Source organism: Carettochelys insculpta, chromosome 21 (genome assembly GCF_033958435.1).
Source record: "Carettochelys insculpta isolate YL-2023 chromosome 21, ASM3395843v1, whole genome shotgun sequence".
NCBI classification, from domain to species: domain Eukaryota; kingdom Metazoa; phylum Chordata; order Testudines; family Carettochelyidae; genus Carettochelys; species Carettochelys insculpta.
The window spans coordinates 22,292,355-22,316,830 of NC_134157.1; the positions used below are offsets into that span (position 1 = coordinate 22,292,355).

General features: G+C 40.2%; 1 protein-coding gene across 10 annotated transcripts in view; it reads right to left on the bottom strand.

Moving 5' to 3' along the window:
* DENND1A (DENN domain containing 1A) overlaps nucleotides 1-24,476 on the bottom strand; it is a 406,341-nt gene that overhangs the window by 120,129 nt on the left and 261,736 nt on the right. For all 10 annotated transcript variants that reach the window (XM_075015674.1, XM_075015669.1, XM_075015672.1 and 7 more), the window contains exon 12: nucleotides 13,134-13,235. In XM_075015674.1, coding sequence (XP_074871775.1) covers nucleotides 13,134-13,235 — 102 coding nt within the window. The remainder of the gene's footprint in view (nucleotides 1-13,133; nucleotides 13,236-24,476) is intronic.

The window sequence follows — 24,476 nt, forward strand, 5'->3', positions numbered from 1 at the left end:
ACAATTCAGGAAGTTTTTGGAGACTGTTGGGGATAACTTCCTGTTACAGGTGCTGATGGAACTGACCAGGGGCTCTGCACAAGTTGACTTGCTGCTCACAAACAGGGAAGGACTAGTAGTAGTAATAGAAGTAGGTGGCAACCTGGGCTGCAGTGATCATGACATGGTAGATTTCAGGATCCTGACAAAAGGAAGAAAAGTGAATAATAATATATAGACCCTTGATTTCAAAAGGGCAGACTTCGACTCCCTGAGAGAACTGATGGGCTGGATCCCCTGGGAAACAAAGATGAAGGGGAAAAGAGTTCAGGAGAACTGGCAGTATTTTAAAGAAGTCTTGCTGAAGGCACAGGAACAAAATCCTGCTGCATAGCAAGAAACGCAAATATAGAAGGCATCCAGCTTGGCTTAACAGGGAAATCCTTGGTCATCTTAAACTCAAAAAGGATGCATACAATAAGTGGAAACTTGGACAGATAACTAAGGAGTATAAATATATGGCTAGAAAATGCCAGGCAATAGTCAGGACAGCAAAGGCACAACTGGAACTGCAGCTGACAAGAGAGGCAAAGGATAACAAGAAGGGTTTCTACAAGCATATTGATAAGAGGGTTATCAGGGAAGGTGTGGAGCCATTACTGGATGAGAGAGGTAACCTAGTGACAGATGATGTAAGAAAAGCTGAAGTACTCAATGCTTTTTTTGCCTCAGTCTTCATGGACAAGGACAGCTCCCACACTATGGTGCTAGACAATATAATAAGGGAATGTGGAGGGCAGCCCTCAGTGGGGTAGGAACGAGTTAAGAGCTACTTAGAAAAACTAGATATACACAAATCCATGGGTCTGGATTTAATGCATCCAAGGGTACTGAAGAAATTGGCAGATGTTATTGCCGAGTCTTTGGCCATTATCTTTGAAGACTCTTGGAGATTGGGAGAGATCCCGGGTGATTGGACAAAGCAAATATAGAGCGCATCTTTAAAAAAGGGAAGAAGGACAATCCAGGGAACTATAGACTGGTCAGCCTTACCTCAGTGCCTGGGAAAATATTGGAAAGGATCTTCAAAGAATCCATTTTGGTGCACTTGGAAGAGAGGAAGTGATCAAAAGTAGTCAACATGGATTCACCAAGGGCACGTCCTGCCTGACCAATCTGATTAGTGTCTATGATGAGATAACAGGCTCTGTGGGTACAGGAAAATCAGTGGATATAATATACCTTGACTTCAGCAAAGCTTTTGATACAGTCTCCCACAACATTCTTGCCAACAAGTTAAGGAAGTATGGATTGGATACAAGGACCACAAGATAGAAAGAAAGCTGTCTTGACAGTCAGGCCCAATGGGTAGTGGTCAATGGCTCAGTATCTGGATGGCAGTTGGTTTCAAGTGGAGTGCCCGCAAGCTCGGTTCTGCAGCCGGTTTTGTTCAACATCTTTATTAATGGCCTGATTGAGGGCCTGGAGCGCACCCTCAGCAAGCGTGTGGATGACACCAAGCTAGGGGGAGAGGTAGATATATTGGAGGGTAGAGGTAGGATCCAGAGTGACCTGGATAAATTGGAGGACTGGGCCAAAATAAATCTGATGTGGTTCAACCAGATGAAGTGTAGAGTCCTGCACTTGGAACTGAAGAATCCCAAGAACTGTTATACGCTGGGGACTGACTGGCTAAGCAGCAGTACAGCAGAAAGGAACCTAGAGATTATAGTGGATGAAAGGCTGAATATGAGTAAACAGTGTACCCTGGTAGCCAAGAAGGCCAATGGCATATTGGGGTGCGTTAGGAGGAGCATTCTGAGCAGATCTAGAGCTGTGGTTGTTCCCCTCTATTCAACACTGACGACGTCACATCTGGAGTACCGCATTCAGTTTTGGGCCCTCCAGTCTAGAAAGGACATGGATGTGCTGGAGCAGGTTCAGCGGAGGGCAACTAAAATGATTAAGGGGCTGGAACACATGACCAATGAGGAGAGGCTCAGGGATACAGGCTTATTTAGTTTGCAAAAGAGAAGACTGAGGTGTGATTTAATAGCAGCCTTCAACTTCTGAAAGGGGTGTTCTACCAAGAATGGAGAGAAATTGTTCTCAGTGGTGACAGACAGCAGAACAAAGGGTAACGGTCTGAAGTTACAGAGGGAGAGGTGTAGGTTGGATGCTAGGAAAAACTGCTTCATCAGGAGGGTGGTGAAGCACTGGGATGTGTTGTTTAGATGGGTGGTGGAATCTCTATCCCTGGAGGTTTCTAAGTCCTGGCTTAACATTGTCATGGCTGGGATGACTTAGTTGGGGTTTATCCTGTTTGAAGCCGGGGGCTGGGCTCAATGACCTCTTGAGGTCCCTTCCAGCTCTGTGTTTCTATGAATTTCATATTTAAGTTCCTTCAGAATTTTTGGATTAATATAAGATGGTGCTGGTGATTTTTTTACTGTTTAATTTATCTATTAACTTCAAAACCTCTTCCTATTGACATCACAATATGAGAAAATTAATCAGGATTTGTCATTTAAAAAGAATGGTTTAGGTGTGGGGACCTCCAGTGCAAAGAGTTTATATGGCTTCTTCACATTGGCCTTAGTTTCCATGAAACCTGCTTTTCCTTTTGCTCTTTAGGAATGGTACCAAATAAAGTTTAATACAGGCTGAACCTTTCTTGTCCGGCATCTTCAGGGCCTCACCAGTGCCAAAAGAGAGAACATGCTGGACCATGGGAAGTAAATATTGTCTACCAGCATTATGAACACTTTCCCCCACTTACTGGGCTCTTAGAAGACATTTAGGGGTAAATTACAGCTAAATAACAGCACAGAACATTGAGAGCCAGGACTGATGCGTGTAAATAAACTTTACAGAACCACAGAAAAGTTGGCCACATTGATGATAAGTGGTTGACCAGCTAACTAAAATCATGCTGGATTATCGATGTTGCCAGACAGGAGTCTTCTGGATTAGAGAGATTCAATCTGTACCAATGCCTGCCATGTAAATGAAATGTCACAAATAAGTAGTTATAAACATTAAGGGATAGATATGTATAGAATCATAGAACCATAGAACAATAGAGCTGGAAGAGACCTAAAAAAGCCATCGAGTCCAGCCCCCTGCTCTAAGCAGGACCAAACCCATCAGAACAACCCTGCAAGGGCTTTGTCGAGGCGAGACAAACACCTCCAGGGATGGAGATTCCACTACTTCCCTTGGTAGACCATTCCAATGCTTCACCACCCTCCTGGTGAAAAAGTTTTTCCTAATGTTCAACCTGGACCTTTCCAACCGCAACTTGAGACCGTTGTTCTGTGTTCTACCATCAGTGACCACTGTGAACAGCCTCTCTCCAGCCTCTTTGCAACCTCCCTTCAGTAAGTTGAAGGCTGTTATCAAGTCCCACCTCAGTCTTCTCTTCTGCAGACTAGACAGTCCCAATTCCCTCAACCTTTCTTCATAAGTCATATGCTCTAGCCCCCTAATTATTTTGGTCACCCTCCGCTGGACCCTCTCTAGTGTATCCACATCCTTCCTCTAATTGGGGGCCCAGAACTGGACACAGTACTCCAGATGCGGCCTCACCAAAGCCAAATAAAGAGGAATAATCACTTCTTTGCATCTACTGGCAACGCTCCTCTTGATGCAACCTAATATGCCATTAGCTTTCTTGGCTACAACAGCACACTGTTGACTCTTGTCCCACTTCTTGTCCACTACAACTCCCAGGTCCTTTTCTGCAAAACTACTACCGAGCCAGTCGGACCCCAGCCTGTAACAATGCTTGGGATTCTTCCGGCCCAAGTACAGGACTCTGCACTTGTCCTTATTGAACCTCATCAGATTTCTTGCAGCCCAGTCTTCCAATTTGTCTAAGTCACTCTGGACCCTGTCCTTACCCTCCAGCATATCTACCTCTCCCCCAGCTTAGTGTCATCCGCAAACTTACTGAGGGTGCAATCCAACCCCTCATCCAGGTCATTGATAAATATGTTGAACAGAACACAGGATCCAGAACCAAACCTTTCCACTAGAATGACTGCCATCCCGATATCGAGCCATTGATCACTACCCTCTGGGCCCGACCTTCTAGCCAGCTTTCTATTCATCTTACTGTCCATTTATCCAATCCACATTCCTTTAACTTGCCAACAAGAATACTGCGGGAGACTGTATCAAAAGCTTTGCAAAAGTCAAGATAAATCACATCCATTGATTTTCCCCTATCAACAGAGCCAGTTATCTCATCGTAGAAACTAATCAGATTGGTCAGGCATGACTTGCCCTTCATGAATCCATGCTGACTATTCCTGATCACTCTCCCCTCCTCCAAGTGCCTCAAAATGACTTCCTTGAGGAGCCCCTCCATGATTTTTCTAGGGACTGATGTACGACTAATCAGCCTATAGTTCCCTGGATCATCCTTCTTCCCTTTTTCAAAGATGGTTGCTACATTTGCCTTTTTCCAATCATCCAGGATCTCTCCCGATCTCCACAACTTTTCAAAGATAACGGCCAAGGGCTCGTCAACAACATACGCCAACTCCCTCAGAACCCTCAGATGAATTAGGTCCGGGCCCATCGATTTATGGACATTTAGCTTTTTTAGATAGCTTCTGACCTGTTCTTTCCCCACCAAAGGCTGTCCACCTTCATCCCACAATGCATCACTTATCGCATTAGTCCGGGAGCTGTCGTTGTCCGTGAAGACAGAGGCAAAGAAAGCATTAAGTACTTCAGCTTTCCCTGGATCATCTGTCACTGGGTTACCTCCCTCATCCAATAGGGGCCCCACGCCCTCTCTGACCACCTTCTTCTTGGTAACATGCCTGTAGAAACTTTTCTTGTTATCCTTCACATTCCTCACGAGTTGCAATTCCAGTTGCGCTTTCTCCTTCCTGATAACTGCCCTACATTCTCGAGCTATACATTTATACCCCTCCCTAGACATCTGTCCCAGTTTCCACTTTTTGTAAGCTCCCTTTTTGTGCCTAAGTTTTCCAAGGATTTCCCCATTAAGCCAGCCCGATCTCCTACCATATTTACTTCTCTTGCTGCGCATCGGGACAGTTTCTTTCTGCGCCTTCAACAGGGCTTCCTTAAAATACTGCCAAATTTCCTGGACTCCTTTTCCCTTCCCAGGGGATTCTGCCCATCAGGTTCCTGAAGGAATCAAAGTCTTCTTTTCTGAAGTCCAAGGTGTGTAATTTGCTGCTCTTTCCTTCTTTTGGTCAGGATCCCGAAGTCTACCATCTCATGATCACTGCTTCCCAGGTTTTATATATGTAGTTTTATATAAATTTTATTCTCAAAAAGCTAAAATATGTAGAGATAAATTATGCATGTTTGTAGACTGCCTACCACAATAAGACCCCAATCCTGATTATATACTGTGAATGGGAAATAAAAGATCTTTGAGGATATTCAGACAGAATCACCATACTCATTCACCTTAACCTTTTTAAAACCTTGAACTGAAATTCAAAATTAAATGTTTTTACTCAATTAGAAAGAAAACCTACAAAAATGACAAAAGCGTCTTCCAATCACAATGGTGACATTTCCAACCTTTGAAATAGTCAATATCAACTAAGACTCTTTTCTTCCTGCTTCTCAAAAACTCTACACCACCTGTGCATTACATTATTCCTCACTTAACCTTCACTGCCCTTTTTCTTTCATACTAGAGGTGTTTAATTACCTCAGATTCACAGAGCTGCACTTCAGGTGAACATAGTCCTAATGGTCTCATTACCATTTACACAAAGAAATACTCACTGTTAGTAACTAAGCAAATATCAACTGCACCACCTGTCTTACACGTGCAAATTTGAACCCAAGCATTCAGGTTTGGTTTCTTCTCCCCATGCTTCAAGGGCTGCAGTTTTGAAGGACCACCCATTACCATTTTCTGTACTTCAAAATTTCTCATTTATAAATAGGTTGTGTCTTAGTTTGATGTCCTTCCTTTTTAGTGCTTGCAGCTCAATAACTTCTGAGGTGTATCTACATACCACTGTTAGTGACAGCATTTTTGCTTCTCAAACACAAGCAGAGAAATAAGATAAAAAACCTCTTCAAACATTCATATGCATGCCTGAGCTGCAATGCCTGCAACCGAATAATTAACAAATAGTTTCGTCAGCAGCAATTTTTAGTGTTGAAGATGCTAAGACAGGATAAGTTCTCTCTTTGAAACAGATGTCACAGAAGTGAAATAGGTAAAAAGACAGAGGATGTAGGAGCACTAAGACCACATACTCCTGAAAAAGACTCAGCTGTTTCTTTTGTTTTATCTAACAGAATGTCACAGCCTAAGTCTATGTGTACACTATACATAGCAGTCGACTGCTGATACACCATTTTAGCTATGCCAATTGTGTATCTAAAATGGATTTATCATTATTGACTTCAATGGCTGTCTACACAGAATAACGCTGAAGGCAGTGATCTTCCCGTCTACTTTCCTTAATCCTTGCCACTCATGAGGAGCTACAGGGTTGACTTTGACACCAGAACATGCTGTTTTGCACATATGTGAAACAACACCCCGCCCCCCAAAGATCGACCCTGAGCAGGTCTATCTTCTGTGGCAGTATAGATTTAGGTTAATTCCACAAAAGGTTGTTTTTAGGGTTGAGAGTCTCTTGCCCACTGAAGTAGGTATGAGTGGTTGTGTTTCTGAAAAAGTCTCTGTCAACCCACAGAGTACGAACTGATAAATATGATTTCCTAATTTACCTTGAAGATCTCAATGTTTCCTTCCAGGGATCATAGCTCTGTGTCCTATCTTCCTCTGTGTGTATGTATCTCTGCCAAAGGATCTCTGCGTAATACTTTTGCTAGCAGTTTGCACTGATTCTCAAAAGACAAGCTTTTGGCTAGGAACACCCATAAAAAAGCCAGGTACCATAAGAAAGTCTGAGGGTTTTTAAGAGCACTAGAAATACAATAAATGCATTGCCTCTATGTTATCCTGTTTATTACCTACTCAGTAAGCGGTATGCTTGGCCTTACTGAACAACTTTTCTTGGAACTTGCAATTCTGCTGTTCTGTTTAAGCAATGGCTGATCATCTTTTTTATAATTTTTATCTTTCACAAAATCTAAAAAAGTAATGTCTTTTTGCTGGCACATGCTACAATATGGAATGCAGGAAATGTAACCCATACTAATACATTTCATTTGTTTGTGTTGAATTTTTGTTCCAGATACAACTGCAAAGAGATTTCTGTATGCATATTTTTAACTTCTTCTGAAGTACCACAGTAATTCTGTCCTAAAAAGCCTGACATTACTATAATATACTACAAAATGGAGAATTAAGGAAGCGTCCAGCATTGCTCATAAATCCAAATGCTATAGTTTATGTGAACAATCCATGCATTAATGAGCATCTAAGCACATACTAACATGATAGACTATAATAGTTTTAGTAGGTCTATCATGTCTATAATCTATGGCTCATTTGCCTTCACTGAAACCATAATGTGCCTGAAACAGGCTCATTCTCAGTAGGCCAAATGTAATATCAGATTTTCAAGTCTGAACAGGATACAAAGAAGCATAATTATTAATTTTATCTTTAACTCACCCATGTTTGAAAGGCCAAGTAACAACTGTAGCTTTTATTTTCTTGGCTTTTGCTTTCTATGTTAGCATAAAAATTAGTTATGTTTAATTTATTTCTCTCTTAAAAGTTTGCACAGCAGCTACATCTTGAAGATCTCTCATAATCAACCCAGAACATTGTTAGTGTTTTCTTTTAAAAACAAACTCGGGGAAAGAGATGTGTGATGCTAAAGTACAGGAATGGCAATCAGAAGATCTAGATTCTATTCCTGGCTCTCTGACAGGCTTCTAATGTGGCCTAGGGCAAGTCATAACCTCTCTACATCTTAGGTTCCTCATTTATGAAAGAAGTAGAATAATGACATACCTGACAGGGGCGTTGTGAAGCTTAATAAATTAGCATTTTGAAATCACTGAGACCCTCAGATAGAAGATACTAACTATTTACTGAAGAACTGTATAAAATTAATAAACCCACTCGTGTGCAGTATGTGCAAGAGGAGCGCCTTCTTTAAATTTAAAATAGCACTACAATGTGCTTATTTTATGGACTTAAAGGTTTACTCATTTCAATCAATAACCACTTTTTCACTTTCTTACATTAAAAAAATGTAGCCTAAATAACAAAGCATTAAAAATAATTTATTTAGACTCATGAGTAAAGAAAAGTAAACCTGCTCTTTGTTTACTCTAGAATAAATTAATACATAAAACAAAATAGTCTGCAAAACCTGAACTCAGACTATATTCTGTCTAAAGAGATGGCAATGTGGATTTTTTTTTTTTTTTTTTTTTGGTAATAAGATGGAGACTGTTCAATACGAAGATTAGTTCTAACCAAACAGCCACATATATATGCAGCTTACTCTGGGAGTGTTTTTAAAGATTTTTATACTTCTGGCAGTTCAGGTTTAAAGGTCAGATTGAAACTATCACCATGTTTCAAAATGCAATCTGTGCAATGCAGCATAATGAAATGGTTCAGTAAAGGTGCTAGTGGAAATTCTTTTAATTAGGTCCAAGGCTTTTCAGTTGTCAACATGAATAAAGTAAGAAACATTTTCTTGCAAACAGAAAAAAGGGAAATATAAATGGAAGTTACCTTTCAAAAATGGACTTGCAATTGAGAAATAGAAGTTAGTATTGGTATGATATCTCAACATGTTTCAGTGCCCACAAAGTGGAGAAACAAATAGTAAAGGGTTGAAGCATTTAATTGTGAAAGCTCACTAATGAATGGGATATGAATACCATGCAAAAAGTTACAGACAGCCAAAAATAATCAGAAGCCATTTGCAAGAATTGATAAATACATACACATTAAATTTAGTGTTTTTATTTCTTGCACTAAAGCAAGTCTACTTTATAATATGAAGAGCTAGAGCAACAACCAAGACTACAATATAACACACTTATTCAAAATACTTTAAAATAAATCTGTATGGGCTGTACAAAGTATATAAAAGCATAAAAATTGCTGATTCCTTCATCCATTGCTGTAACGCATAGACAGGTATGTAGGAAACATGCCACCAGCAAATGCAACTGGAAGATAAAAACAGTTCTTAAAGAAAATTTTCAGCGAGGTAGCTATGTTGGCCTGTTTCAGCAAAAACAAGACGCCCTACGGCACCTCAAAGACTTACTGATTTCTTAGGGTATAAGCTTTCTTAATAAACCTTTCTTAATAGTGACATTTTAAAAATGATTATTGGCATTCAAAGTGCTTTCGCTCACCTTCTATCCGCACCAACATGCAGCGATAGCACAAATACTGAGTTGAGCAGGGACAGACTCTAGCATTTCAGACATATACCTACTAATGCAGATGTTTGCACCTTGATTTTCCAAGGGCAGTTCAGGAAACCTGATAGCTAGAAGGTACTGTCCAGATGTGCCAGAGCAAAGCACACACGTTCTGTGTTAGATGTTTCATCTGATTTTACTGGAACCACCTCAAGGTTATCCAACCAATGCAGCACATTTTCACTAAGATACCAGGACTGAAATGGTAGCAAGTATAACTCACTCTGAACTAAGAAAAGAACGCAGTTTGGGCAGCAATGTCATTATTGTGAGGTCCAAGTATGATTCGTATAAAAAAAACCTCCAGCAAAATCACAGGACTTTCAGGAATTCTTTTTTCAATGTAGCAAAAAGGGATGTTCAGAAAATCACTCAGACCATTTTTTTTAATTGCATGAATAGCCTGCCAGTGCACCAAAGTAAATGCTACTCATCTCTGCAGAATGTAACTGGATTTAATTCACCAAAGTACATTTTGTACATATTGAAGAATTAATGAGGTGCTTAGTGGTTACATTACCTTGCTGCATGGAGAGCATGGTTTGTCTGGACAACCATCATGACTGTGGAATTGTTACCAATATTTGTAGCCCCTCATCTAACACACACTGGCACAGCCACCCAACAGATCACAAATACATACATGTGGAGTGAGCCCACGGGAGATACAGACTTGACAGAATCTCATTCTCCTTTCTTCTTTACATCTTTTCTCCCTGCCTCCTCACCCGCCAAAAGAAACTGTGTATAATAGATGGGCTTCAAAGCCTCCTTACTGTGATGAACATCTCGATGCACTTACAGTTCCAAACACATGATGCATGAAGGAACAGACAAAAATTCACTTCCTGCAAAGAAAAGCAGCTGCTCTCTAGTGGTCAAAACCAAATATTAAACAATTTTAAAGAAAAGGAAAAGACCTAGAGGAGAACACTTAATTATATAGGTAACTAAAAAAATGAAACAAGGAGGAATGCAAATGAAGAATAAGACAGAAACACTGACTCCAAACACTAAATCCACAAAGCAAAGTTATTCAAGTTAAGTCTGTTACAATACATATTCAACCCAGCTGTGTTTATATAGCAGTTGTGAAAAAAAACCCCACTATGTACATTATTTGTGAGTCATACCAGCTAATTGAATTTGCTGGCAGCACTTCCTCTGCAATGCTCTAAACATCCTCTAAGAGAAAATGTTGCTTTTAAATAGACCTGGAGAAAACTGAATCAAGAATTTTGAACTAATAAAACACAACTCTTTACTGTTATAAATGTGAAGCAAAAGTAAATAATGAAAGGAAGGAAGTCTCTTAAAATTTATTACATTCCAAAGCTTGAAGTTTTGGGTTTATTGGTGAAGTCTCTTCTGATGTTCTACAGTGCTCCTGCAATAGCTTTTTTAATGAAGTCTCATAAAATCTAATATAATACTTGATTGTTGACAAATCATATACACATACAAGGCCCAGGGTTTGCTGTATCCAGACAGTTCTTACATAATTCCATGAAATTTACAAGTTTGACATTTCCACAGTTGTGCGTAATAGCATGAGTGATGACCAGCTGGCAGATCTGGATGCAAAGAGTAAAGTCAAAATGAAGAGCTATTTAATACCAAAAAGAGGCTCTGAAATAACTACAATAGACTGAAATGCTGGCAAGAGCCAGGGAGCACAGGATCATCTATAACTCACTGCTTCCTGCTACATGGCTATATACAATGTTAAACCAAGTCACATTGCAGATCACTGAGGAGTGAAGGAATGTTGCAGTGGCAAGCAGTGAGCGTGCATGCATGAGTTACCCAGTGCAATGAATGGGAAACTTACTTGGACTGACTTCTGCCCTGAGGGAATAGTCACTTTCCAATGGACATGGATAGTCTCTCTCACCAGGCTGCAGTAACTGGAAATCATTGTTCTTACAGCAAACAATGATCATACACACTAACTTGCATGTAGTTATTACAATGCATGTGACTTATCCTAGCAAAGGAATGGAAACACCTCAAAGGTTGGGAAATCATTCTGAATGTGAGAATTCTAGAAGTTTTTGATATATGCCACTCCAGCTGGTATCAACCCCCAGTTTGAAAGGGTACTACCATGGAACCCAAGAGGTGATAACAGATATATTTAGCTTCCGCCGTCTTTCATTTAGTGACTTTACAGTGATTCAGGATAGCAATATGCTCAACTTTTCTCCACCCTCCCCATTCTGAAATTGTGTGTCACGAATACAGCCAAGCAGAGACTCTTGTCTGTTTGGAGGTCTCAGTGAAAGGGATTTGGGAGTCTCCGTCCCATTCCTAATACACATGTACAACACAAAATCTGATACCTCTGTTAGAATTACAGGTTGAACCTCTTAAATCCTGTACTCTCTCGCATGGCAACACCTGTGGTTTGGCAGGACCACCGTTGTTGCAGGACTGGAGAGTCCCAGGGCTGGCACCAGATTGGCATCTGTGGGGCAGGAGCTGGGGCCAGGGCAGCAGCTGGTAGCATGGCCAGGGTAAGAGCCTTCACCAGCCCCGCGGCAGTATGGAGCTATGGCCAGAGACCACACCAGAGGCCCCTGTCACAGTGCGGGGCTGGAGGTTCCTACTGCAACGTGGGGTTGCGACCAAGCCCCTGCCACATTGTGGGACTGGGGCTGGATCCCCCACTGCAGTGCAAGGCTAGGACCAGAGCCCACACCAGCCCCACAGCAGTGTGGGGCTGGGGGTGGAGCTCATGCCAAAGGCCCCCACTGCAGTTCAGGGCTGGGACTGGAGGCTCCCACCACAGCACTGGGTTGGGACCAAGCCTCCACTGCAGCATGAGGCTTGGTCCAGAGCCCTTGCCTACTGGAGCCCTGTGTTAGCTCTGGGACCATGGGGCTGGAGCCAGAGCCCCACGGTAGCCCAGAGTCCTGGGGGAATGGGAGGCTGGAGCTGCCTGGGGCAGATGCCTGGACTTCCCCATACCCAGCAAATTCTGTCATTTAGGACCTATCAGGTCCCAACCATGCTAGACCAGGGAGGTACCACCTGTAGCTGGCTGACAGCAGGCAGGCCTACCACCAGCGTGAATATCAATGACTTCCCCCATGTAGAATCTGCTTCTGGCCGCTTGCCTGGCTCCACTCCTTGCTCCCAGCTGTTGTCCCCTCTCTGTTCCTAACCCTGGCCAGGCTCCCAGTCACCAGACTCTGCCACCAGACTCCCAAATGGCCACCATGACTCTCTGATCCAGCAACATCCATGGCACTGCTTGACCATGGATGTTGCCAGGCCAGAGTCCCAGAGCAGAGAGGTTCAACTGGAGCTTATTTATGATGTAAGAATGGTCTCATATTACCTCTTTCTACAGCACTCTGCTGTAACCCAAAATCTGATTGATTTTTTTTTAATTCTGTTTCACGTTAGATATGTCATACATGTTCTTTCTTTTTTACCTGCAAGACCTTGTAATGTTTATAGGACTTGGAATCTGACATATCAACTGGGTATTTTAACCAAAGTTGCAGCATTCCCAGTATAAATGTCAACTTCACCTTCCTGTCACTTGGGGGCTGCACAAAAGCATCCTACATTTCAGGCCCCAGATGTTCTGTTGGGTTCCATATCCCTCAAAGATCACTAAATTCTGTCAGGCAAAGAAAGATAAAGACAGGTTAAGCAGTTCACTTAACAGAACACCTGGGATCTATGGCACCAGCATCAGACATATGTTAGAAACGAAACAGATAAGAAGGGTTACTATTTCTAGTAATGCAATTTATACATACCACTTCATTGGGAAGGCTCTGTAGATCATCAAAAGGGGATTCCAGTGTATTGGTGTCAACGTTAAGAATCACCACATCTTCCAGGGCCATATTTCTAACTTTCTAAAAAAACCACCAAAGTCAGAAAAGGTAAAGGAAAGGAAGTCAATTCTCATTCATAACAAATGTGAATGATAACATGACATCCAACTACACTCTTTCCTGAACACTTTAAAAGAAACAAGTGGCTTCTTCCTATTCCTCACTGCACATGTGTGTGGTGTTTGTTGTTTAGCGTTTGTTGGTTCTGTTTTTCCATTTCTTTTAATTAAATCCATAACTTGCAGAGGGAAGTTTCTTAGCATCCTGTATATTGGGATTTCTGGAGGAATCATAATACCCTTCTAGATCATTCAAGCTTTACTAACATTCATTTACTGCATGTTTCCCTTTACAAGTACAACTTCTAGCCACATCAAGACACAAAATAAGTAGTTTTTTAAATTGAGTATTTTGTTTAAGTGCTAGTAAGGCCAATCTTGGAGCTGCTTTACCCTCTCTGGCATTGCCTTAGCACCTCCAATACTTCCACATTCACAAATGAGATTACACTTGAGCAAAATGAACGGTGTTGATGATAAACAGAGAGAGAGACACGCTAGAACTCTTTGCTTTCCTATTCCTAGGATTTTTGGGACACAAAAAGATTACAAAATATTTCTAAGATTCTCCCACAGCCTTCCTTCCCCCACAAGGCTTTGAGAAAAAACCCATTTCACATTATTTCTTTTGAGTTGTCACTTATATAACGTGATATCTAGGAGCACCAAACTCCACAGCAAACAAAGTGATGCTCAAATCTTAGCTCAGTCTTTGTAAGGCCAAACGGACTGACTACATGTCCACAAAAATTCATGTCTAGTATACAAAAAAAAAAAAACCAAATTGGTACTAAGTAGGAAATTTCTCAAGTCAAGACTTGAACCTTGAACCCAATGATCCTAGCCAGTTCCGCGATTCCCCACATATTGATCGGATCATTGGGCACTTTTAGACTTCCCCCAAGGAGGGCAAAAGGTGCTGGCATCACCACCACCTTGCGTTCTGGGATGTAGTGTGGTGCATCAGGGGGTGGAATGTAGCCAGACAAAGTCTCCCCCTTACAAGCCAGCTTGCTCGCTGCCCCCCCCCGCCCCACCGAGGAGCACACAGGGCACGGAAATGGCTGCTGACAGCACAGTCTTTGATGCCCTCATTGAGGCCCAGATATGCTAGCTTATCGAGACCCTGAGAAGCAGAAAGTACAGCTAGAAGGCTAACATGCCAGACTGTCAACATGAGGGGCGGGGGACCCTCAGAAATCACCCCAGATGGAATTGATCAATATGATGCACACACACAATCACCCAGAAGGGGACGTGTCCCGCCCGCACAAAAGAATGTCCTGTACTCCTAAATTGCTTATCTGTCTTACAAGTGCAAACTAAGTAGAAATGCCCTTGTAACAAACTGGCGTCACAAAGACAGACCAGTATGATCTGGCACCATAGATAAGAAAGAGAATACATAACCCAAAAGGGGTATAAAAGATGGGTCCAGCAGAACTCTAACTTTGAGTGCATTCCACCAACTACCTGCTGGTCGGGTCAGGTGATTGCCTCCCGAGGTCCACTACTGGGGACGCCCAACCTCGTATTCGTCTTTCCGCGGAACTGAGTGACCGATCCGGCTTGGCTACGCTGGTATCGAGAGACGCAGAGAGGGTAAGATACACCCATGCTAGGTCTCTGACTTTTTTGTGCACAGCTAAAGAATTAGAGCTCTGTAACTAGTGTCAAGATATCATTGTGTTAGATGATAACAGATATCTTTGTATTGGATTGTAACATAACTTGTTAACACCTGTACTTTGCTAGCATATAAGAAGTAAACAATAGCCTTTTGTAACCACATGCTTATAACTTGTAACTAGTTAAGCTCTGAGCCTAACCATTTTGTTAACCCTTTTGTCACTGCAACACAGCCGGCACAACAAAAGAACTTTAACCGTTTGGTTACTACAGCCTGGCCGTGGGTGAGTGTGCTAGGAGCTGCCTGCTCTAACAGTAAAAAACTGGGTTGTTTAGGACCCAGGGGAGTACCTCACCACACATTACCCGGCCACCGGCTAACAGAATTTTATTGGATTTTCACTTCTACAGAGTTAGAGAAAGAACTTTGCGGTTTACAGCACTAAATTAGAAATTCTAGGTCTTCTTGACCAAACATAGAGGAAGAGAGGGGCCTCTAGAAATGACCAATAGAGAGAACCATTATAAAGGAGGAGAAATGATACACAAGTGGAATGTCGTTCCTGTAATAAAATATTTTCATCTTTCTGTTTCTACACTAGGCAAAGAAGTTTTATATTATAAACCCCAGTGAATACAATGAATAAGCCCTCTTCTCAACAGTCGGCTCGAACGAGGTTGACTCTGCTCACAATCCTTAAGTAAAAGCATTGACTGACTGCTGAGTATTTCAGTTTACATTTCCTACAATGGTACATAGATTGTCAAACTTCTTTTCCCTTCTAAAGCAACATTAACCACATTGCTGATATTTTCAGTAATGGAATTTAAATATTCCCTTAACAAAACAATCCAGCCTGAGAACTGTATGTACATATACTCTTTAAATTCACATGAAAGTGCAATATCAGATTTTTTTTTCTGAAAGCTCATGACCTAATACATTTGTTAGTCTCTAAGGTGCTATATGACTGCTTGTTGTTATCTCCCTAGCATAGTGGCACACTCTTGAATAAACAGATTGGCTGCTTGTAAAGTCTGCTATAGAGAGCTCTTTTAATCTCACACCTTCCAACCATGCAGAGCAGTCTCTTACACCAATTAATTAGGGCACAATTATGCACAATCCCTCTAGGTAGCAAGAGCAGGTTTCTAACAAATCATTTGTGGCAAAACAAACCAGCAGTCATGTAGCACTTTAAAGACTAACAGAATGATTTAGTAGGCGATGAGCTTTCATGGGACAGACCCACTTCTTCGGATCCATTTGAGGGAAAGGGGTGTTAAGAAATTAAGTGTATGTCAGCAGAAAATAATACATGAGAGAATGTACAAGAGAAATTTAGATCAAAGTTTTCAAAAATGTGAGCCTCATGTTAGTTACTCCAGGTAGCCTGATGTTCCTAAATAAACAAATTGAACTTTCAAAGGTGCCAGGCACCCTACAGAGACCATCAAGTTCAAGTGCAGAGGTTTGGTGCTTACAGCCAATTTAGGGTGCATTTCCACTACTAAAGCAAAAAAGCAGACAGTCTTGGAGCCGGGGTAAAGTAACTCAAACACATGCCATGGAGCTAAAACAGCAGTGCAGATAGTCCTACTTGCACTGAATCCTAGCCTAGGAGCCTCCCCCTTTTCCAAGTGTGGGCTCCTGCCCAACTGGGAATGCTTCCACTTCTAGTTTAGTCCCCTAATGTGAGCCTGAATCTGATGACTCAAGTTCTGAGACTTGCTCCTTCAGTTGTGACACTTTGTGTGTTGTTATGGTGTATGTGAGGGAGGGAGTTGTTTCTTTGTTTGTTTTGCAATGTAGACTTATCCTTCAATGCCTAAGTCTGCACTCTGAACCCTAAAATTAAGCTCCCCCACTTCCTGAAATTTCTGGCTTTAAGTGGTATAGTTAACACCAAATGGCTGCTGTGCTCACTGCCAAATTATAGCTAAAACTTTCACGTGATCCACTTAATTACTGCATACTATAAATAGGGCATTGTCTTATGCACAGAACTGAGTTTCAACCTCTTTTAATTTTTTTAATGAAATACTTGCCATCATATCTACAAACTAATTAAGTCTTAATTTAAGGGAAGAAAATTCCATATAATTCTTTCCTTACAAAAGGAGCACATGTCCTCCATGAGAAGCAAGATCCTTTTCCTCCCCCCGCCCCCAACTCTCAGGAACCCAAAGGTCACTCAGTTGGCTTACATCTGATTAACTCTAAGGTAACCCAGGAGTCTTGCTTCTTTCGGGAGTCAGGAAGTAGCAGACAAACTGATTTTCTCTTTCCTGCTTCCGAAAATTAAAGATCTCAGTAATACTCAGAGGACTCTTGAAAGCTCCAACAAAAAATTTTTAGTAATGTGCTTAACCAAAGCCAGAAGCTTTTCAAAACAGAGCACCAGAGGGACAAGACAAGGAATTAAACTTCTTGATTACTACAGAAGCAGTGAGTGAGTGTTTCTGTAACTGGGATGAAAAGTCTACATTGCAATCATACATCGTAACTGGTCCATGTGAGCTGACTCAGGCTTTCAGGGCCCAGGCAGTGGGATTATATAACCGCAGTGTAGGTGTTCAGGCACGGGCTGGAGACCAGACTCTGGGATCCTCCCACCTCATGGGGTCCTGTTAAGTAGCATTCTTTCATAAGAACTGTCTTTATCAAAATTGCAACTCTTTGGGTATCTTAAAGACACTTCTGGACTGAGGTACAGCAGACTGCTGTGAGTAGTTCTCTTCTAATGGTGACTTCTTTCATCCCAGAGGACAGGAGACAGAATGAGGGGATCAAAACCACTTCTTATGTGACAGCTCTAACAAAACCTTCCAACTTTTAAATCTGCTTTTCACCTTAAATGCACCAAGGTCCAAAAGGAATAACTATCCACACACACATACCAAACACTAACAATAAATCCCAAATAATATCGTATTTTATCACAGCCTCCTAACTAGTTAAACAAAACACTGGAAACAACATACTGCATGCTTACTAAAATCAAGTAAGTGTATCAAGTCAGTATTTTACAAACACTACAGAGAAACAGAGAGTAAGAGGAAAATCTGATTAGAAATAGCTGCATAAACTCTGCCACATTCGTACTATATTAGACAATGTGTACATTAGTTTGTGTTTGTCTGATTGTCTCATAGATTTTGAGCATGTGTCGAGTCAAAACATTTGCGTGAATATCTGGATCAACAGCTCATAAAAAGGAGGGGTTCTTCTCCTCTTCACTGTATTCCTGGTAGCCATCATTCATTCACAATAAAATACGGCAAGTCAGACTAACATCTCCACCTGCCTTTTATTTTGAATGCCACTTTTTAAAAGAGTGGGGAGGTATGGAAACTCAGTTTAACAAGCACACTGAACCCATTGTTTATGGCCTCCATAAACATGGCTTAGTAAGAATTACTGACTTAATCAGAGTGAACTTATCTCCTGGTGACAAGAGCACTTTAAATTTCAGAAATGGCACCTTTACTGTGAAAATCTCTTAACTTCTGAAACAAACTCCAGGGGGTCTTAAACACCAGGCCAGTAAATAAGCAGCAGTTAGCATGATTTGTCCTGCTCATGAGCAACTGAACACTGGAGATCACTAAATTACTTTATGCAGAAGTTTGCAAAAACACTGCAAAACTACATTCAATAGAAAAGCATAAAAAGGCAAAGGAGCCTATGTGAGTAAGGGAAAGGGGAAATAATCACATGCTGTAAACAAACTTTTTCATCATTATTATTGACAGCTTTTGTTATTAAATGTGAAAGAAAATACTAAGTCAAGTTTATGTATCACTGTTTATATTCTTGGTTTACTATTTTGCCTTTCCTACCACTAGGACAACGTACTCAGTCACGCTTTTGTTTGTAGTTATTTCTATTTTCAGGTGTATAATATGAATGACTGTCTTTATATTTAAAAAATAAATAGTGGAAACATCTCTGTTGGTTTTAGGATTTTTAGCATTTTTTAACTATTTAAATTTTTGAGACAAATTTAACTTGACAGTGGCTCTTCATGAACAGATACACAGGTTTGGTGATGGGCATATTACAGTTACTGATATGAGAGACACGAGATGGGAAACATTTTCTCACTAAAAAACAATGTCCTTAAAGTTTTCCAAATGTAAATAATATATTCTATCATAATGTATACACTCTTAGAATGCATAGTATCATTCATAACAAGTCTAAGATCTATTCACATTATAATTTGTCTACATCAGTGACAATATTTACAATTTATTTAGCTAACAACACCCCAATATTACAGGCAATGTGTCAATCTGGCTACCAAAAGCAGGAAAAGCAACACATATAAAATGTTTATTATTTCATGCCCCAACAGCAGCCAGAAGGACTTAATGAAATCACCCTGAGATTTACAATCTGAAATCGCTATTCAACAGGCAGATATGATTAAGCTAAATGTACCCTTTGACCTTTCAACCCTTTGATCCTTGCACAGCAGGTGGCCTACTACCCCCTCCTGTGCATCTTCCACTCTTCCGCCAATCTCCTAACCTTGATGTGCAGTAGCCCTGATCTTACACAGGTGATTCTCAAGATCTTTATCACAAGCAGCTGCTGCTAACTGAATGACAAAAAATCACTAGTGCTGATGTGATCCAACACTATTGGACAACAGAGGAAAATGCTTCTGCAATTATTGAAAATATTTTCAAGGCTGAAATTAATAAAAGATCTCTCAAAAACTTCATATAATTGAATATCTAGAATTTCCCTATAAATCTAAAGTCATTCTTCCAATGCTTCTGATATTTTTCAATGATAATGCCATTTTAAAAATAACTTTTCACGAAGTAGGGTTTATTTCATCTCTGCCTTTAAAACAACAAACATCAAAGCTTTCCAGTCAAAATATCTGTAGATCCAAAATTTGTCTGCTTTATTTCTTTAAGCCCTGAATTTAAGAATGCTTTTGCATTCTCCAATATGTCTGCTATTTCCTTATTATAAAATTTTAAAAACTATTTGAAGAATTATTTGTAAAAAAGCTAAACCTTACTTATTTATTTATCAAGTTAAACGCTTGAAGAAGCACTAAATATTAAACCAGTTCACCACACAAATGAAAAAATAATAAAAATAAAAATACATAATTATCACCACTATTGAAGAAAATCAACTGCTTACAATATAGGTGTACAAGTGCACTTAAGATGGTTGCCAGGGGACACACAGACACAAACTCTCTGACTCTTGTATACTGCCACTGACACAAACACACACTCATTTTAGTGGCAGTAAACATAGCTGTCATAAAATATGCAAGTTCAATATCTAGATACTGGATTTTGATCTTGATAACTGTCCCTCATGTTTAGAAACAATAAGAGAAAAACATTTTCTTCACTGACAAATTTGACTGTAACATTTTATATATAAAACCAAGTCACTGAGTTTGACTGATCTAAAATATATTTGTAGCCATAAATAATGGCTAGGCAATGAGAGTTTCTTAAAGGTATGTTATGTACTTTCTTTACACCATGGCTGGCATGATAGTTTCATGTCCTGTCCAGCATTACATACCCAAAGTGACAGAGAAGTAGCTGTGTTAGTCTGTATTCTAACAAAACAAAACAGCAGTCAGGTAGCACTTTGAAGACTAACAAAATAATTTATTAGGTGATAAGCTTTCATGGGATAGACCCACTTCTGGCATTACTGCATATTTACCTAACTTCTATGACTGTGGTTACCACTGAATGGAAGATTGTTTTTATCAACAATAAAATATCTGACGCCTACAAAAGTAAAACACACATGCTTAAATTTCAACAGCTATCCTCCTAGGTCAAGGGCATTCATCTTCAAATCAGCATCATCACCCTAATAGTTTCAACTACAAAAACAGTTGCTGAACTAAACACTCACTAAGACAATTAAATTTAGCACTGCTTATAAAACAAACATTAACTGAAAATAATGTCTGCTCTGAAACCATGTTTACTATAAGGGTAGTGACAAAAGTGAAAGATGAAACAAGTTAATTTGAGATGGTTTCACTATCTTATCTCACTCCTATTTATCAGTACTAAATACTTACCTTTATCTAATATGAATTCGATTAGTACCATAAGTGTGCCCCATTATTCATGTAATAGTCCAAGCCTTGCTTATATAACAGCTTATAAAGTTTTAGTCTTCTTTGAAGTCACTTCATGGATCGCTAAATGGAAATCATATAGAATGACTAACTAGGTGATGATAGAAAGACAGAAAAAATACGAGCACCACACAGTTCCATATTTTCTACCAGGATTTTCCCTCATAAATCAGCTGGAGCCCTTTGACCTAAAACAGGAGATTATCTTATCTCACTGGAGAACATTTCAGTCACACCAAATTAGACTTAACAGTCAGTGGATACATTTGATATTTTCATCATAAGAAAAATTTGTCATTTTACATTAATGTAGCTGCTGCCTTTCTATAGATCCTATACAACACCAAAAACTCAAAAGGTGCACAATTACTTGGAAATATCAGTGGGAATACAAAAAAGGGTGCATGTTAAAGAAAAAAACCCCTTTATATTATTATTCTAATAGCCCTTTTAGAGGTAGTCATTTAGAGAACTGTAGCAGCAGACACATGATTTCTAAATATCCTAAAGACAAAGCTAAAAAATTATTCACTTCATATGCTCCAAGCTGACCATGCTTTAGTTTACTTTTTTTTTTTTTTCCCATGGAGATGTTTCCAAACCTAGGCTCTCACATAGTTTCATATGCAGCAATGCCGTGATGCTGAAAAGTAAGCTGTTCGGGGCTCAAATTGAAGTACATGGAGAACCTAAATTTCTTCCATAGGACTCCAATACAGGTACAGGGACCCCATCTTGCATGGATGATCACCAGCCTTAGAATCTTTGGCTGCATCTACACTACAAGATAAATAAATTTGATTTTTTAACCTCGTTCTTATGAATTCAAATTTAAGGGTCCGCAAACCTTCTTGAGATTCGACCCACTGTTTTTCCATGTTGAGTTTCCGCATCCCCATTGACCTATGCAAGTTTGACAGTGTGAGCAGTGCATTGTGGGTACCTATCAAACAGTACATTCGCCCTGGTTGCTTGTGGGTGTTTCTTGTTAGAATCCCAGAATGCAAAGCACTGTCCCAGAATTCAGAGCGCCCAGTAACAGAGTTCAGCCCTCCCCCAAAACCAGCCTAGGTTCCATGTGTCGCGCGTCCTCTGCTGTGCTATCAGCCCTGTCCACCCTTGCCCGGTTCCCTCAGCCACACACCCAGCCCTTTATATTTGCAGGCCTGGGCACTGCAGAATTCAAAATGAAATTCTAATTCAGTCAAAAATTGAGGGCTTCTTGTGACCTTCTTCCTGGATGGAGAGCAGTGGAGAAGGCAATGCCATACATGGAGAGTCACCACATAGCTTTGTGGGATACATACGGGACGCTTCTGGAAGCTAATAAATTCAAAGTAAAGACATGAAACTTCCACACTAGCCTTTATTCAAAATTTAAATTCGAAATCAACACTATACCCATCCGGTAATATTGACATTTGTTATCGGTACAAGGGCTCACTAATACAAGCTAATGGTATTTAGAGTGAAGACAGTGATCTATATGCTGGACAATCAGAATGTCCTTTAATATTATTTTACAGCTTATATTAAACATTACAAAATCGTTAAGAACATGAGTGAATGCTCTGATGATGAAATATTATCCTAACATGGCTGATTCAATATATTTTTCTGTGTACAAAAAAAACATTTTAGCATTAGAAATAATCTAGCAGATAAAGTAATAGTCTGACTAATTTGGAAAAAAACCCAACATATTTTCCTGTGCCATGATGCAGGCAAACTTTGGTTTATGTACTAGTAAATATTAGATCAAACAGCCCCCAGTGGATTTTATTTTATTTTATTTTTATGTCAAAGACAAAGACATGTAGGGCACAAAAAATGGATCTTTAAGTATAGGCAAAGGATGGGATTTTTTGTTTGGTTGTTTTTTTTTGTTTTTTTTAATTTCACATGGCACATTAAACAGAAGCACTTCACCTATGTGCCTCTATTCCTGAAGCTATGGTTTACCAAAAAACCCATACTGGTTTCACACCGCTAAATGCTGCTTCCACTTCATCATATAAGGGAAAGAGCTTACCCACAATAGCTTTTTCTATTTCGCGCCTTCTGAAATTGTGTTCAAACGGACTGGAGGACACTAGGATTGGGATAAGGCAGAAGCACAATCTAGAGGAAAGTGGGCCTAGTCAGATGACCAAAGACATTTTGAGGAATGTCTAATAAGACATTTTGTCTAATAAGACAAAAGATAATCATATTTCCCCTATATAAAACTATGGTACGCCCGCATCTTGAGTACTGCGTGCAGATGTGGTCTCCTCACCTCAAAAAAGATATATTGGCATTAGAAAAGGTTCAGAAAAGGGCGACTAAGATGATTAGGGGTTTGGAATGGGTCGCATATGGGGAGAGGCTAGAGAGACTGGGACTTTTCAGTCTGGAAAACATGCGATTGAGGGGCGATATGATAGAGGTATATAAAATCATGAATGGTGTGGAGAAAGTGAATATAGAAAAATTATTTACCTTTTCCCATAATACAAGAACTAGGGGACACCAAATGAAATTGATGGGTAGTAGGTTCAAAACTAATAAAAGGAAATTTTTCTTCACACAGCGCACAGTCAACCTGTGGAACTCCTTGCCGGAGGAGGCTGTGAAGGCCAGGACTCTATTAGGGTTTAAAAAAGAGCTTGATAAAATTTTTGCAGGTTAGGTCCATAAATGGCTATTAGCCAGGGGTAAAGTATGGTGCCCTAGCCTTCAGTACAAGGGCAGGAGATGGATGGCAGGAGATAAATCACTTGATCATTGTCTTCTGTTCTCCTTCTCTGGGGCACCTGACTTTGGCCACTGTCGGCAGATGGGATACTGGGCTGGATGGACCTTTGGTCTGACCCAGTATGGCCATTCTTATGTTCTTAGGAAAGAACCTCCAATACACAGGTAGTTAATATCACCACTTCTTTATCTATCCCTGGGCTAACTGAATGGATCAGAAAAACTTTGGGACTGCAATTTTTTTTTAAACTAGAGAATAGTATTTTTAAAAGCCAGAGAAAGGTCTGACATTGGTATGGGGCAGAAAAGTTCTTGTGCTCTACAAAAAAGAATACAACAATGATCTGAAACTCACTGTTATATAAATTAAGAGTGCAAGCAAGTCACATTTGCACAGGCTATACAAACAAAGTAGGTTTCACCTTAGCACCATCCACTAATCTTCACTAGTATTCTTACATTGTCAATGTTCTATTTGTTGCAATACGAAACCAGGAGGAAGCAAGCATATCCACATACTATTTTCTCAGGAAGAGAAGCTATACAGGAGGAAGAATGATGACAAAAGACAGAATATTGGTCTAAGTAATCAAAAGTATCAAATCATATGTTCTTTAGTGACACATGATCATCTCTACTAGAAGAGGAAACAACAGACTGCCCTTCCTATGATTCTAGTGTACAATGTGTAT